Source organism: Peromyscus maniculatus, chromosome 19, assembly GCF_049852395.1.
Source record: "Peromyscus maniculatus bairdii isolate BWxNUB_F1_BW_parent chromosome 19, HU_Pman_BW_mat_3.1, whole genome shotgun sequence".
In the NCBI taxonomy this organism is placed as follows: domain Eukaryota; kingdom Metazoa; phylum Chordata; class Mammalia; order Rodentia; family Cricetidae; genus Peromyscus; species Peromyscus maniculatus.
This window is the reverse complement of record NC_134870.1, coordinates 7,571,412-7,585,091: the sequence shown is the minus strand read 5'-3', so window position 1 is coordinate 7,585,091 and position 13,680 is coordinate 7,571,412. Positions and strand designations below refer to the sequence as shown.

Below are 13,680 nucleotides of genomic sequence, written 5' to 3'. Positions count from 1 at the left end.
ATTTAGCTCTCCCTCACAATTCTTCACCACCAACAAATGGTTCAAATTAGTCCTGCCAGCAGCTTTAATAGGAATACTCACTACAGCTTCTTTGAAGGACTTGGTTTGGCATAGATCCTTGGCTTTTGTTGTAGCTTTTTGATATAGCCAGCTGTGTATACTTTAGAAATTCTCTTTGTTTCCAGACTATTTTCTTTCTTTTATTCTTCTTTTTCTACTCTTTTTTTTAAAGTGATAGGGTATTGATAGGTATTTATGATTACTTATTTGTACTATTCTCATCACTGTTAGGTGTCACAGAAAAAGAAAAACCAAGGATCCCTATTAAGAAACTAAAAGAGCCGGGCGGTGGTGGCACACGCCTTTAATCCCAGCACTCGGGAGGCAGAGCCTGGTGGATCTCTGTGAGTTCGAGGCCAGCCTGGGCTACCAAGTGAGTTCCAGGAAAGGCGCAAAGCTACACAGAGAAACCCTGTCTCGAAAAACCAAAAAAAAAAAAAAAAAGAAACTAAAAAGTTAGTGTCTTATTAAGAGAAAAAGGCATAGTCATAGGACACCATTAAGAAATAGGGTACTTATTGAAATGATTGTTATAATGGGCACAGTGTTAATGCAAATTCACTCTAAAATTTGCATTAAAAATTTAGAGTGGACACTCCAGACACATACATCTTAAAAACTAAAAATAAATATTAAAAAAGAAGTTAGGACCATTATAACCTGGCATGAAAGACACATGTAGGACTACTGTCCCAGGTTACCTGTGAAGACATGATAAACATGTGTATGACTAGTGTCAGAAGCTACTTGTGAAGGCATGATAAAGTCAGCCTGCATTTAGCGTCGGGTGAGCTTCAGCTGGGAGAAGACCACACAGGGCATAGCTGCAGCAATCCAGATGTGGCCTGGGAGGGTCCATGCTGCAATGCTGAAATGCAGCAAAATGCAGAGGAGACAAGACAACACCTGATCCAGCTGAAGTGTCATGAATTCCTTTTTGTGATACCAAAAACCAGTTACTTCTGTTAATAAAAGATGGTATAAGTCTGCATTTTGACTTCTCAGCAAGGTCCCCAAAATAATTTTTTCTTTGTTTGTTTTTAACTTACAAAGAACATAAAAGCCATTGTTCTCCAGAAAACACTTTAAGTCAAATGAAAGATTGTGAGTAGCTAAGTTTATTTGGGGATATTTATACTCCAATGACCAATGTTGTATTTTAACATAATTTAGTTGCAGCTAAAACTTTTATTTTCACTTTTAATGACTGAAAGTTGAAGGATGATTTATGTGGCATTATGTGAAAAGTTATATCTCCAGTACTTAAAATATTTGATCACTTCTATCACATATTTTATGGTTAGTAAGAAAAATGAGCAAGTGTGGAACTTGGCTATAATCTTTGCTTGTCTCAGTGAATCTATATGAATGGAGCTGAAAGGACAGTTTTCAGTCACTGAGTGACACAGAGGACTTCTTAAGCTGGGGTCACGCAAGTCTGGAATCCCAGCACTCAGGAGGTAGAGAGAGGGTCACTGTCATCTACATAATTCAATTGAAGGTATCCTGAGCTATAGGAGATCCTGTCGCTAAAAACCAAATATGGGTAACCCCCCCCCCAAAAAAAAAACCCTTTTACTTGAATCCTTTGGAAACACGAAAGTTGCTTGTGAGTGCACTTTTTATTGTGGACGTATTTACTTCTCACTTGCCAAACAGTATCTTATATTATCACAGCCAGGCTGCAACATCAATGACATGGGAAATGAAAACTTTTTTATGTGATGACTTCACTTGCCACTCCTATAGAATGTTTATTCAGAAGGATGGAAGGCAGACTGCACAGGAAATGGTCTTCCTCAGAGGCTTTCTTTTTGTCTTGAACATGTTCAATTCTCTTTGTAAACGTGGAATCTAACTTTCCTTATCTGTTGAGATGCACGCTGATTGGCATTGCGTGTATGAAATGCTGCTTTTTTTCCCTCATTTTTAAGCCAACACAATTATGACTTGTATAAATAACACACTGAAATTGTTTTGATCCCCATCCTAAGACACTGACTTTTTTTTATTTAAAAACTTTCAAGATACATGTTTATGTTCATGATTTATAGCAAGAAAACACAAGTACGTAAACACCCTGAGGAATAGAAATCATTAGTTTCCACCTTTCACTAATGTGAGTTTCCGGGATTCTAGGACACATTATGGGTATTGATGAAGATGCCCAGAGTTTCCTTTCTTTTTTGTCCAAGAGTAATAACACATAAGGTCCCATGCCAGGAAGTAAGGGCGGTGAGCAGGGTGACTGACAGCTAAGGAACCTAGGCTTGGGATGCCTGTCTAGCTGAGTGTAAGGCTCAGCCCCTGTGTCTTCAAGCTGCTGTATTGTATCATTTAACGAAATCTGGCATGTGTTCTGGCATTAGCTGCGCTCCCCTTGGTGGAGTAACCAGACATGTGCACTCTTTTACAGTGAAATTCAGCAACTGCAATCGAAAGAGGAAAGTTCAGTATGAGAGCAGCGAGCCAGCAGATTTCAAGGTGGATGAGGACGGCACGGTGTACGCTGTGAGAAGCTTCCCTCTTACCGCAGAGCAGGCAAAGTTCCTGATATATGCCCAAGACAAGGAGACCCAGGAAAAGTGGCAGGTAGCCGTAAACCTGAGCCTGGAGCCGCCCCTCACTGAAGAGCCAGCGAAGGTATAGTACCACCCACGGCTTTGCACCTGATGCTTAGCAACTGGTTTGCTGATTCTGACCAAATATAGGTTCATTTCATTCTTACCTTACAAATGGATGCCCAGTGTTTCAGTTTCTATTGACTCCAGTCTCTTTAGCGGTACTTTCCTGTGTTTCTAACATGATAGTTGATGTGTATTTCAAGCAACCAGAAATTGCCTTGGAGAGGTTTGTTTATATTTTGAGATTTATAATTGAATTCAAATTAGAAGTAGTTTCTGTCACATTTCTGAGATGCTTTACAAGCTGTTAAGTATAGCCACAAAATAAACACATCTTTGGGAGATGTCACCCGTCGCATTTATGAGGTGGGAGGTGCCGATGTACAGGAGAGTGTTTGTGGCAACGATGGTTGGGTTTTGTCCTAGTTCATGAGCAAACTGGGGAGCATGAAGTATCCATCCTGCCACTGTGCTTTTGGAGAGTGGTATACTCCCTCTCGTGGAAGCAGTTATGAGCCAGAGTGAAATAAATGAAGGTGTGTTTCCAACAGAGACCCGTTCAGCTCAGTAAATGTTTATTGAGCACTTATTCTGTGAAAATACCTACATAAGAATTGTAAATGAGATGGAACAGTGACTTCAAAAATCCAATGTTGTTTATAAATACCAGGTTCTTTGAGTCTACTCAAACAAAGATTCAGGGACACACCCATATACTTTGAGAGCCATGGCTTTAAACCATTACATTTTGTATGCTACAGTCACAGATAAGGACACAGGCCATCCTGATATATATTTATAAATGCAGTGTGCATACATATTCATGCTAGAAAAAATATTTTGCTTTTCTCTTATACTAGAGTTGAGGTTTCAAATCATGTAAAATACAATGTATTAAGTCATTAACTGTTGAAAGGACTCAAGCCACTTGAGTGATATATACAGTGGGAGGCTGGTACCTAATGGGGTGAGAAGATGCATCTGTTGTTGGTTCTCGATGTCCCAGCAACCTGTCTTGGATGTTTGCACAGAGACAGCAAGGGCTAATGGCTAAGATGCCCACAGACATCGAGAGAAACAGAAGAAAATGTTGACACATAGCAGAGATTAATGCCTAGTGTGCAAAGTGGGTCATTTACTGCATCCATCACGGCTGACATAGGTTTAGAATAATTACAGCATTAATTCTGTGGGATTTAATAGGGTCATAAATATTTGAGACATTCTTTAGCGGTATGTATTAAACTTCTCTTGGAATTCAAATTATATCTCAGCACATCAAGATGTGATTTTAATGTACAGTAGGCACATTACCTGAACTGTGGTCTAAACTAATGAGAAATACATAAAAGGGTGCTATTAAACTTTGTTTAATATTAACTACTCTCTAAGATGGTTTATAGAAACGGCAAGTAGTTTACTCAACTGGACTATATAATAAATTGTTTCTAATTCAATTTTCAGTGAATAGGGCAGCCCATATACTTCATGGCATTTTTTTGTTATTGAACAGGAGCGAGGAAAGGGCCTCCTGAGATATTCTTTTTGTTTGTAATACACTGTGGTTCCTACACACATAGGTATCCATTAATATTGATATGATCGTAGAGAATGCTCTTCCTAGTCCTCAGGAATGTCTTCTTGTATTTTAATGCAAAGGACCCACATGAAATCGAGGAAATAGTATTCCCCAGACAACTCGCCAAGCACAGTGGTTCCCTCCAAAGGCAGAAGAGAGACTGGGTCATCCCGCCAATCAACTTGCCAGAAAACTCCAGAGGGCCCTTTCCTCAAGAACTTGTCAGGGTAAGAAGCTGTCATTATAATTATTTCTCTGCCTAGGAGACATGAGAAATGGTTTTGCCTTTTTTTTAAATGCAAAGTTTATAGCATGTATACACGCAGTAGAATCTGAGTGGGAGTGGAATTCCTAAGAAGCTTCATTTGTTTACCTTTGTTATCTCTTGGATTATTTATACACACAGCTCTCCTGGGTCCTGGGCACTGAATGATAGGGCTTTTGTGAATTCATGAACCCTAAGGTCATTCCATCCCTCCCCTACCAGCTCTCACTCTTCAAACCGTAGTCTTATCCAGGACTTTCCATGTTGATCTCTGTCCTCTAAAGATAGTTTGGAACAGACCGGGGAAAAAATAAAGGGCAATTATTGCTAAAACTGCCAGCACCAAGTGCACTTGAGAGTTTTTTTTAAGGGAAAAAAATGATCTGTGATACCATTAACAGAATCCCTGGGGCAGTGCAAACTAGAGGCTTTCAAATCTGAGCAGGGAGAGGTCTGCAGTGACTTACATCGCATACCGTCAGACATGGGAAAAGCACGTAAAATCAACAGGGTATTATTTATTTAAAGATACAATAATATGGATCATCATATGCCCATTTATTAAAATGCAAATGTTTCCATGATTATTTTAGCACTCCAACACGTACATCAAAAGCTGTGAGCTTTTTTAAATAAGTCACTTATTTGTGTTGTATATTCTACTGTAATGTGTATTATAATTCAATTTAACAATGAACACAATTCCTAATAGAGTTGTTTTTTATCAACACTCATAAAATATGACTGAAAGCGGAACTGTCTCTAGATCAAATGCATGGATTAATTTCACTTCCCTAATACATAAAGATCCATGTGTATTACTGCCCAGCCTGCCCTTTCTCTGTCTCTGCCTCTCTTCCCTACTCCATTTCTCCAACCTGCTGTGCTCTGACATGATTTCCTTTGGTTAGGGGTATAAAACATACCCAGGGAACCTCTCCGAGATGCTTTGTTAGAGAAGAGAATGGCAGCCTTCATTGCCACCTGAAAACAATGTAGGAAGCTGTGACTGCACTGAGTCAGGACAGTGGAAGCAAAGAAAGCTGATGTGGAGGCTGTCCCCAATAACATAGTCCTCCATAAGGTTATTTCAGGCTGTGGCTAGGTAATTATTTCTTACTGTTTCTGATGTCTGAAGACACTATGATTTATATTAAATTGGACATTTGTTACTGTGTTGTAAATATTTTACCCTGGCAATTTTGTCTAAAAGTTGACACTGCTAAGTTTTGATATTTTGCATGAGTCCCAGCTAGTGTTCTTTTAGATGAAAAGGTTCTCCCAGGTCTTTCTGGGGATAAGTAATGTCTCTTCTTAAGTCCATCACCAAGAATCAAAGAATGGAGTTGGAAGATGGCACAGTCATAGAGTGCTTCCCATGCAGCATGGAGGCGGGAGTTCAAATCCCCATCTTCAGTGCTGGGGAGTCAGGAACAGGAACCCCTGGGGCTTGCTAGCTAACCCATCAACATGAATCAGTGAACTCCAGATTCACAGAGAGACTCTGCCTCCAAAAACAAGGTTGAAGTCAGTTCCAGAAGACACCCACATGCATGTATGCATGACACACATACAACACACACACACACACACACACACACACACACACACACACACACACACACAGGAAGGCATGACCTGGGAGAGGTCAGTAATACTATGGGGGAATGAAGCAAGGATCAGAAATGTGGTATGCCCCATAACAAATGTGCTCATGTCTTCTGCTTATGTGATTGTTTTCTTGACCCCCAGATCAGATCAGATAGAGATAAAAACCTGTCCCTGAGGTACAGTGTCACTGGGCCAGGAGCTGACCAGCCTCCAACGGGCATCTTCATTATCAACCCCATCTCAGGACAGCTGTCGGTCACCAAGCCTCTGGATCGTGAGCTGATAGCACGGTTTCATGTAAGCTTCCAGCCAGCTGCTGAGCCTTTGTACCTAGTCTTCAGAATGTGTGTGTGTGTGTGTGTGTGTGTGTGTGTGTGTGGTTTCCCACTGGCTTGTGCCACTCCCATAGCTTTAACACTAAGATTTAACACCAGAAATGTATCTGTAGGCTTTCTGTTTGCTTTAATAAGTATGTTTATGGGATTGATGCATGCTGTAAAATAAGCAATGCCAGAATAACAACGAAGAAAGGGAAACAGCCTGAGACATTGTTACTTTTGACACACCAGTACTTGCCTTCAGCGAGATGGCTGACAGAACCCACTGCGACAGGTTTGAATGGACAGGACCAGAGCAGCAGTGGGTAGAGATCCAGACTCCAGCATTTTTACATGTCTAGTGCTGTAATCACAGCAAGCCTGTTTATATTTCATGGTGAATCTCCTTTCGTATTGCCTCTTTTTTCTTCTTTCCTTTCCGTTATGAAGAACCTTTTTCAGTAGGGTGTCATGCCTAGTCTTCCCATATTTCCTCTTTTTTATTGTTTGTTCAAAGGCATCAGTTACTTCATTTTTGCATCATACAGTTTATTCAAGTACATATATAATGTAAATTGCAGCTCTCTAGGGATGTTGATCAGGACCCTCCCTAACCTAAGCTGCTCATCTTCTCAGGCTTTGTCTATCATATTTGCCTTTTATATTTAAAATGTTTAACCTCCATGGGATGATTTTAATGAAAGTGGGGAGGATCTGGACCCAGCTTGGCTTTGGCCAGCCTGTTACCCAACACCATTTTTGCACTGTCTTCTCCTGTAGGTCATCATCACTCGGTCACCTTCCCCCAGTCATGGCGTTACTGGAGTCTTACTTTGCTCACCACATGATGTTTAGATTCCTGCACCTGCAGAAACCTTTAAAATCACTGGTGTCTTACAGTTATACTAGATTCCCCTAGAACTGAACAGTGTGTGAAAAGTTGAATGTGTTTTGAGTTCTGTGACTCAGAACTCAATCATTACCTTGATTATTTACAAGCCCATCGTATTAAAATTCATGAGGGAACAGCAGATTCTAATTTTTTAATATTGTTCTAACATGCAAAAATGGAGGTAATACTTCAATGTCTTTGACACGGACTACATAGCATTAATTGGGAAGTTGGATTGAGGTAGCATATAACACTCTAGTGAGGGTAGTTTCTATTGATGATCATGAACATGGGAGCAAACACACCAGTGTGTTTTTGGTTTTTTTTTTTTTTTTTTTTTTTTTTTTTTTTTTTTTTTTTTTTTTTTTGTTTGACTTCTCTCCATCTAAGATCCGGTGGTTAAAATTCAGAAAATAAATACATTCAGCTGAGACTGGAGCAAATTATTCTTCAAATGCTTGCTACGTATGCATTCAAAGCAACACCAGCAAAATAGAATTAATTACAGAATTGCAAGTATTTAGAGTCATTAAGATTCATTACTTTACATAACTATAATTAAATTTCAGTATTAAAAATTTGTTAATGGAATATATTGTGTTAAGTAAATCAGGAAGAAAATATCTTTAAAAGGATTGAGAAGCGATAATAAAATTTACGTTGTGTTATGTCTTTAGTAATCTAGAAATCAAAAGGATGTGTTGATGCTGCCTTAAGTGGATAAGAACGTACCCTAAAGTAGCCTACAGCATCAGAGATTACAGAGAAACTGTGAAAGCATTCCAGTTAGAAAGAAACAGTACAGTGGAATATGTGTAGCCTTTGAAAAAGATGCAATGGTTGTTTGCTAGAAGAAACCATTAGGAAGGTAGTTGGGCCAGAGTAGCTGAGTGATTGTATTTACAGTGAAAAACAACATAAAATTTCTGAAGGAGAACCACTGATACTAACCTCTAGGGCTATGGTGAGGAGTGTCTTCTACACATATGCCTTTTCCATTTCTCTGAATAACCTTAAACTTAAAAAAAAAAAGTGTCATTTACCAACACTACTGTATTTAACAGATATTTTAGATCTGGACACAGCTAACTTTAGACCTAGTCTCTGTCCGCAAAGAGCGATGTGGCAATCACAAAGCTCAGTTTCTTGGTCCTCTGGTGCTTTGTCTGTGGATCCAGTGAGTTAAAAGCTGCATACTAAGCATGAGGCCTCTCCTAGAGGATGGTTAGCTTTCTGCAACAGCGTCCTCACTCATCTCAGACTTGGGCTAGCTCCATCTAGGTTGGGGGACCATAGCATCCCTTGTAAGGCTGTCCTCAAGATGTTCTGGCTGCTGTGGATGCATGGTGAGCACATGTTGTATCTTCTCCCAGACGGATCTTTAAGTGCCTCTGTCCTCTGGTTGCTCTTGCAGTTGAGGGCACACGCAGTGGACATCAATGGCAATCAAGTGGAGAACCCCATCGACATTGTCATCAATGTCATTGACATGAATGACAACAGACCTGAATTTCTGCACCAGGTTTGGAATGGGTCTGTTCCAGAGGGATCAAAGCCTGGTAAGTCAGAACAGTCATGTGCTCATGACTTAAGGAAGTGTTGTATAGCAGCTGGTGATGTAGCCCAGTGGGTGGAATGCATGCTGAGCAAACACAAGGAACTGGGTTGGATCGCTAACACTCACTGACTAAGAAGTGGACCTGGGCATGGTGGCTCACACCTACAATCCATGCAGCTGCGAGGTGGATGCCGTGGGAGCCGAAATTCAGGGTTATCCTCAGCTCTATTGAGCTCAAGGCCAACCTGGTCTACCAGATATCCTTCCTCATAAAGAACAATGTTTATAACTGACCCTGTCATAGCAGTCAAAAAAAGGAAAAGGCCTGTGTACCTTTTTTTTTTAATTTTATAATTTGATTTAATTTTACATATCAGCTGCAGATTCCCCTGTCCTCCCTCCTCCCGCCCATCCTCCCCTCTCCTGGGTACCTTTTAACGTATCTTTCATTTATGATGCCTTTGGAGCAAAAGGAAGCAACTTGAGGGAAAACTGATTGAAGAGAGAAAGCCGCAAAATATCTTGACATGAATTTTGCCTTATTTGGAAGCCAGAACCTACAGAATCTATAGTGGTCTTTCCTCGCTTTGTAGCTGACACAGTGAGATCTTCTGGAGAGAGGCTTGTGGTGTACAGCGTGCAGATTCCCTCACGGGGGACAGAGCACCAGCGAAAGCTACGCGGTGCCTGTTACCAGGCAGTGAAGTCACAAGCAAAGCGGGGTCGGTGACAGCTGTGACACACTGGGTATTTACTCCAGAGTGCCCCGTCACATGTCCCCCGCAACCCTCCTTCAGCTAGCGTAAGGACAGTGGCCTGGCCTTGAGGCAGCACTTGCGGAAAGCCTCTTGCCGTGGTGAAGTGGTGTTTGACTGACGTTTCAGAGGCTTGTCCTGAAAAACTAAGGGCTCCAGTCACAGAATAGCCAGGCCAGAGAGGACTATTTAGTCTGAAAACCTAGCAGACCAAGCACTCAGTCAATAAAGGAATGAAGAAGTAAATGTTTAGCCAGCTTTTCCGGGCAGATTTGGTCTTTTGAGATACTTTAGTTATTCTGTTTTATAAAATATCAGCCTTTAAAACTGCACTTTATAGTACCTTGGCTCTCCCGCCAGTGTACGCCGCTCCCTAAGGCATCAGCCAACTTGTGGGAAGAAACAACTATGCCTTAAACTCTAGGCCCAAGTGTTCTCTGTATCCTCAGAGAAAAAGAGAGGTAGGTGTAGGGAGCAGCTGGGGGAAGGGAGTGGCGTGGAGGGGACTCTGTCCTCTGGGGCTCCTTCAGACTCATTTTCAGACAAGTTACCCTCCAGTCCTACACATCTGAAGTACAATATCATGACAGCGTATGAAGTAGATGTCTGCTAAAATGGATCTCTTACAGCTGGCAAGACGGCTTAGCAGCCGAAGGCACTGGCTGGCCTGAGCACTTAGTTCACCCTTTGGAACTCACTTGGGAGAAGGAGAGAACTGAGTCCTCCAAGTTGTCCTCTGATAGCCACATGCATGCTGTGATGCACACACACACACACACACACACACACACACACACACACATGCACACACATACACATGTATGCACACACACACACATAAGTAAGTAAATAACATGTATCTCATGCAAATATCCTACAATGTAAATAAACTTTGGGCAATTTGACTACAGAAGTTTTATTGTTAAGTATCATTTTCCTATCTGTTTGATTATTTCAACCTTGAGATAATACAGTGCTTTGCAAGCTTTGTTACATGAAATAAGCCATTCAAACTATATTTATTGCACATTTGACCACGAGTTTCCAGTTAAGCATCCCATGAACTAAAGCCTCTGAGTGATCACTGTAAGGAAAACCATCTCCAGGGTGTACTCCCTGGGGTTGGAAGCACCCTTGCAGGCAGAGCTGGAGTCTCCAGGACATACTCCCTTGGTTGGAAGCACCCTTGCAGGCAGGGCTGGAGTCTCCAGGACATACTCCCTTGGTTGGAAGCACCCTTGCAGGCATGGCTGGAGTCTCCAGGACATACTCCCTTGGTTGGAAGCACCCTTGCAACCAGGACTAACTCAAACTGCCATCAGCGTTTGGACTCCAGGTTCTGAAACTGGAAGCTGTGTGTGAACAGTCTGTTCATATATGCAGACAGTGTCGGCTTAGCAGGACCTGTGTGCTCGGCTCTGCCCTGGCACTGGCCACGGGAGTTCCAAGGGAACCCACCTGCAGGAACTTCAGTCTAGCAGCGGAGAGAAAGGGGAAGCCAGCGAACTCAGGCCTATGAAATAGTTTCTGAAATAAGTAAGGTGTGGAGATGCTGCTTAATCAGACAGAATGTCTTGTTGAAAGGAATAAGTTCTGAAGAGACATTTGAATAATACAGCTAAGCCATGGCCAATTCTAGGGTGAATTTCCTACATTTCTAAAGTAAACCCAGGCTCTGGATATCATAGAAGTCAGAGACAGATCATTTCCTCATTCTGTTCTAAATAGATCTCACAAAACAAAACTAGTCTAAAAAGTGACTGGGGTTCTCAAACTGTCTCTTGGACATTCTGCTGTCCAAATTTAGTTTGTAAAATACTCAGTGGGTTAGTCTGCAGGCCAGTGACAGTGTTCTTCCAATCTTTACGGAAATAATAATGCATAGTGCCAAGTCTCTGCCCAGTGTAGCAGAGCAGTACTGCCTAGCATGCTTCCTTCTGACTCGAGGCAGTGGAATGGGCAGTGCCCTTCACAAAGCTCACTGTCAGAAATTGACTTGGGTGCTGGGAAGAACTACACCCAGCAAGGTCCCATGAAATGCTACTGTGGAATCAGAGAGAGGAATGGGTGGCCATCAAATATGCCTGCAATAGCATCTGTATTTCTTGTCCTTTGCGTTTTATGAAATTAAAGTTGGCCATGAGTCCTTTGGGGATCGTAGAGTAGATTTGTTTTCTAAGTGTGGGAAGAATTGAGTCTATAAATATGTGTATTTTATAATTTCTTTTTACATCTAGGTTATGTTTATTATGATGATGTGTGTGGGCTTGGGGATGCACATGCATGCAAGACCAGTGGGTATCACTCTTCAAGAACAGCCCATATTACCTTTTTTTGGTCCGGATCCTTCATTGGCATCAGTTAGACTAGGCTGGCTTGGCTGTGCCATGGGCCTCGGGAATCTGCCTGTGTCCAGCTCCGTAGCACTGGAAATAGAAGCACACACCTCCTGAAACTGGCTTTTTTTTTTCTTTCTTTTTTTTTTTTAACGTGGTTCTGGGCATTGAACTTTAGTCTTTATGCTTGCATGGCAAACATTTTACTGACTAACTTCTGCACTGCCATGTTTGATTATTTTAAAAATATGTTTTGTTTGAAAGATTTAACATGTTTTGTTGTGTGTGAAAAAGTGAAAATGAGACATGCCAACACAGTAAGGATGCCTGATTTTAGAGTCCCTGAGATGAAGGATGATGGTCCTCCTTCTCTGTTCACTCTCTAGGGACATATGTGATGACGGTCACTGCTATTGATGCAGATGACCCAAATGCCCAGAATGGGATGCTGAGGTACAGGATCCTGTCCCAGGCTCCCAGCACGCCCTCACCCAACATGTTTACAATCAACAATGAGACTGGGGATATCATCACTGTGGCAGCTGGTCTGGATCGAGAGGTAAGCAGACCCAAAACTGTCCTGAATGTGTGCCTAGTCTTAGAGGCAGCCAGGGGTGGGTTCAAACGGTCATTTACATGCTCCTTTCCATTCATTGGTCAGCAGTGTGAGTTTTCACAGAAATTCATGTTGTAAATTATGTGTGCATATGGCATAAGGCAATGTCACCTTCAGTAATATTTGACTAATTTAAGCCAATACTTTCTTCCAATTGTAAAGTTTTTAAGGTTGCTCCTATTTTTTGTTTATAGTCAAAGGTTTTTGTGGGGAACCAAGTTAGACATCACAGTCAAGTGATATGTATGTGAATTCATTTTAAGAGACTACAGATAATGCATATGTGGTCAGGTGTTTGGGGCTTCTGTGAATTGCCTGGTGAGTGTTGTGCCAGGCAATTATCACCTTTTATTTGAACTTGCTTCTGAAATCTAAGAGAATTTACTTTCCAATTCTGAACACTGGTAACTGTGTTAATTCTGCTATTGAGCATTTAAAGCTGGTGATATAGAGAATCACACTTCCGGAGTTTATTCTGTTGAAGCATCAACACTGACAGCATTAAACACCACCACATAGTGTCACAGTGTGAGAGAATGCATGCTTTGGTAAAGTGCCAGGGGATGCTTAGTCCTGAGCACTGCTGCGCCTTGCTCATGAGGTCCCATCTGAAAGGGCCTTATGAGTCTGTTTTTCTAGACATTGAACCCTCTCATTCTCGAACTTCCTTGTGCCTTCTGAAACTCTACCCTCAGGAAACTTCCACATGCTTTCTCTGTTCTGTGTCCTGGAAGTTGTTTTACAGCTTCTCAAGGTCATTGACCATCCAGAATCATTGTTCAAGTGAATTCTCCAAATGCCAACACCTAGAGATCTGTAGTTTGTAATTTTCAGGCTGAGCCAGCTTTTGCTGTAATTGAACTTCAGATTATGTCAAAAAGAAACATTACGTCCACCACGATGTATATTATTGACAAGGATTTGAGAAGTTGGGTTTGATGCTTTTTCTGCTACAGTAATCTTGGCATGAATTGAAGAGAAGACACACCACTATTAGTTACACAAGCAAAATTGTTCTAGAAACACTATAATCAAGTAACAGAACCAGTCAGGATGAATTCATTGAT

At 41.4% G+C, this 13,680-nt stretch overlaps 1 protein-coding gene across 2 annotated transcripts in view; it reads left to right on the top strand.

Annotated features, from left to right (window-relative positions):
- Cdh2 (cadherin 2) overlaps nucleotides 1–13,680 on the top strand; it is a 223,359-nt gene that overhangs the window by 159,344 nt on the left and 50,335 nt on the right. For both annotated transcript variants that reach the window (XM_006983037.4, XM_076554771.1), the window contains exons 3-7: nucleotides 2,477–2,703; nucleotides 4,344–4,490; nucleotides 6,281–6,436; nucleotides 8,763–8,907; nucleotides 12,384–12,556. In XM_006983037.4, coding sequence (XP_006983099.1) covers nucleotides 2,477–2,703; nucleotides 4,344–4,490; nucleotides 6,281–6,436; nucleotides 8,763–8,907; nucleotides 12,384–12,556 — 848 coding nt within the window. The remainder of the gene's footprint in view (nucleotides 1–2,476; nucleotides 2,704–4,343; nucleotides 4,491–6,280; nucleotides 6,437–8,762; nucleotides 8,908–12,383; nucleotides 12,557–13,680) is intronic.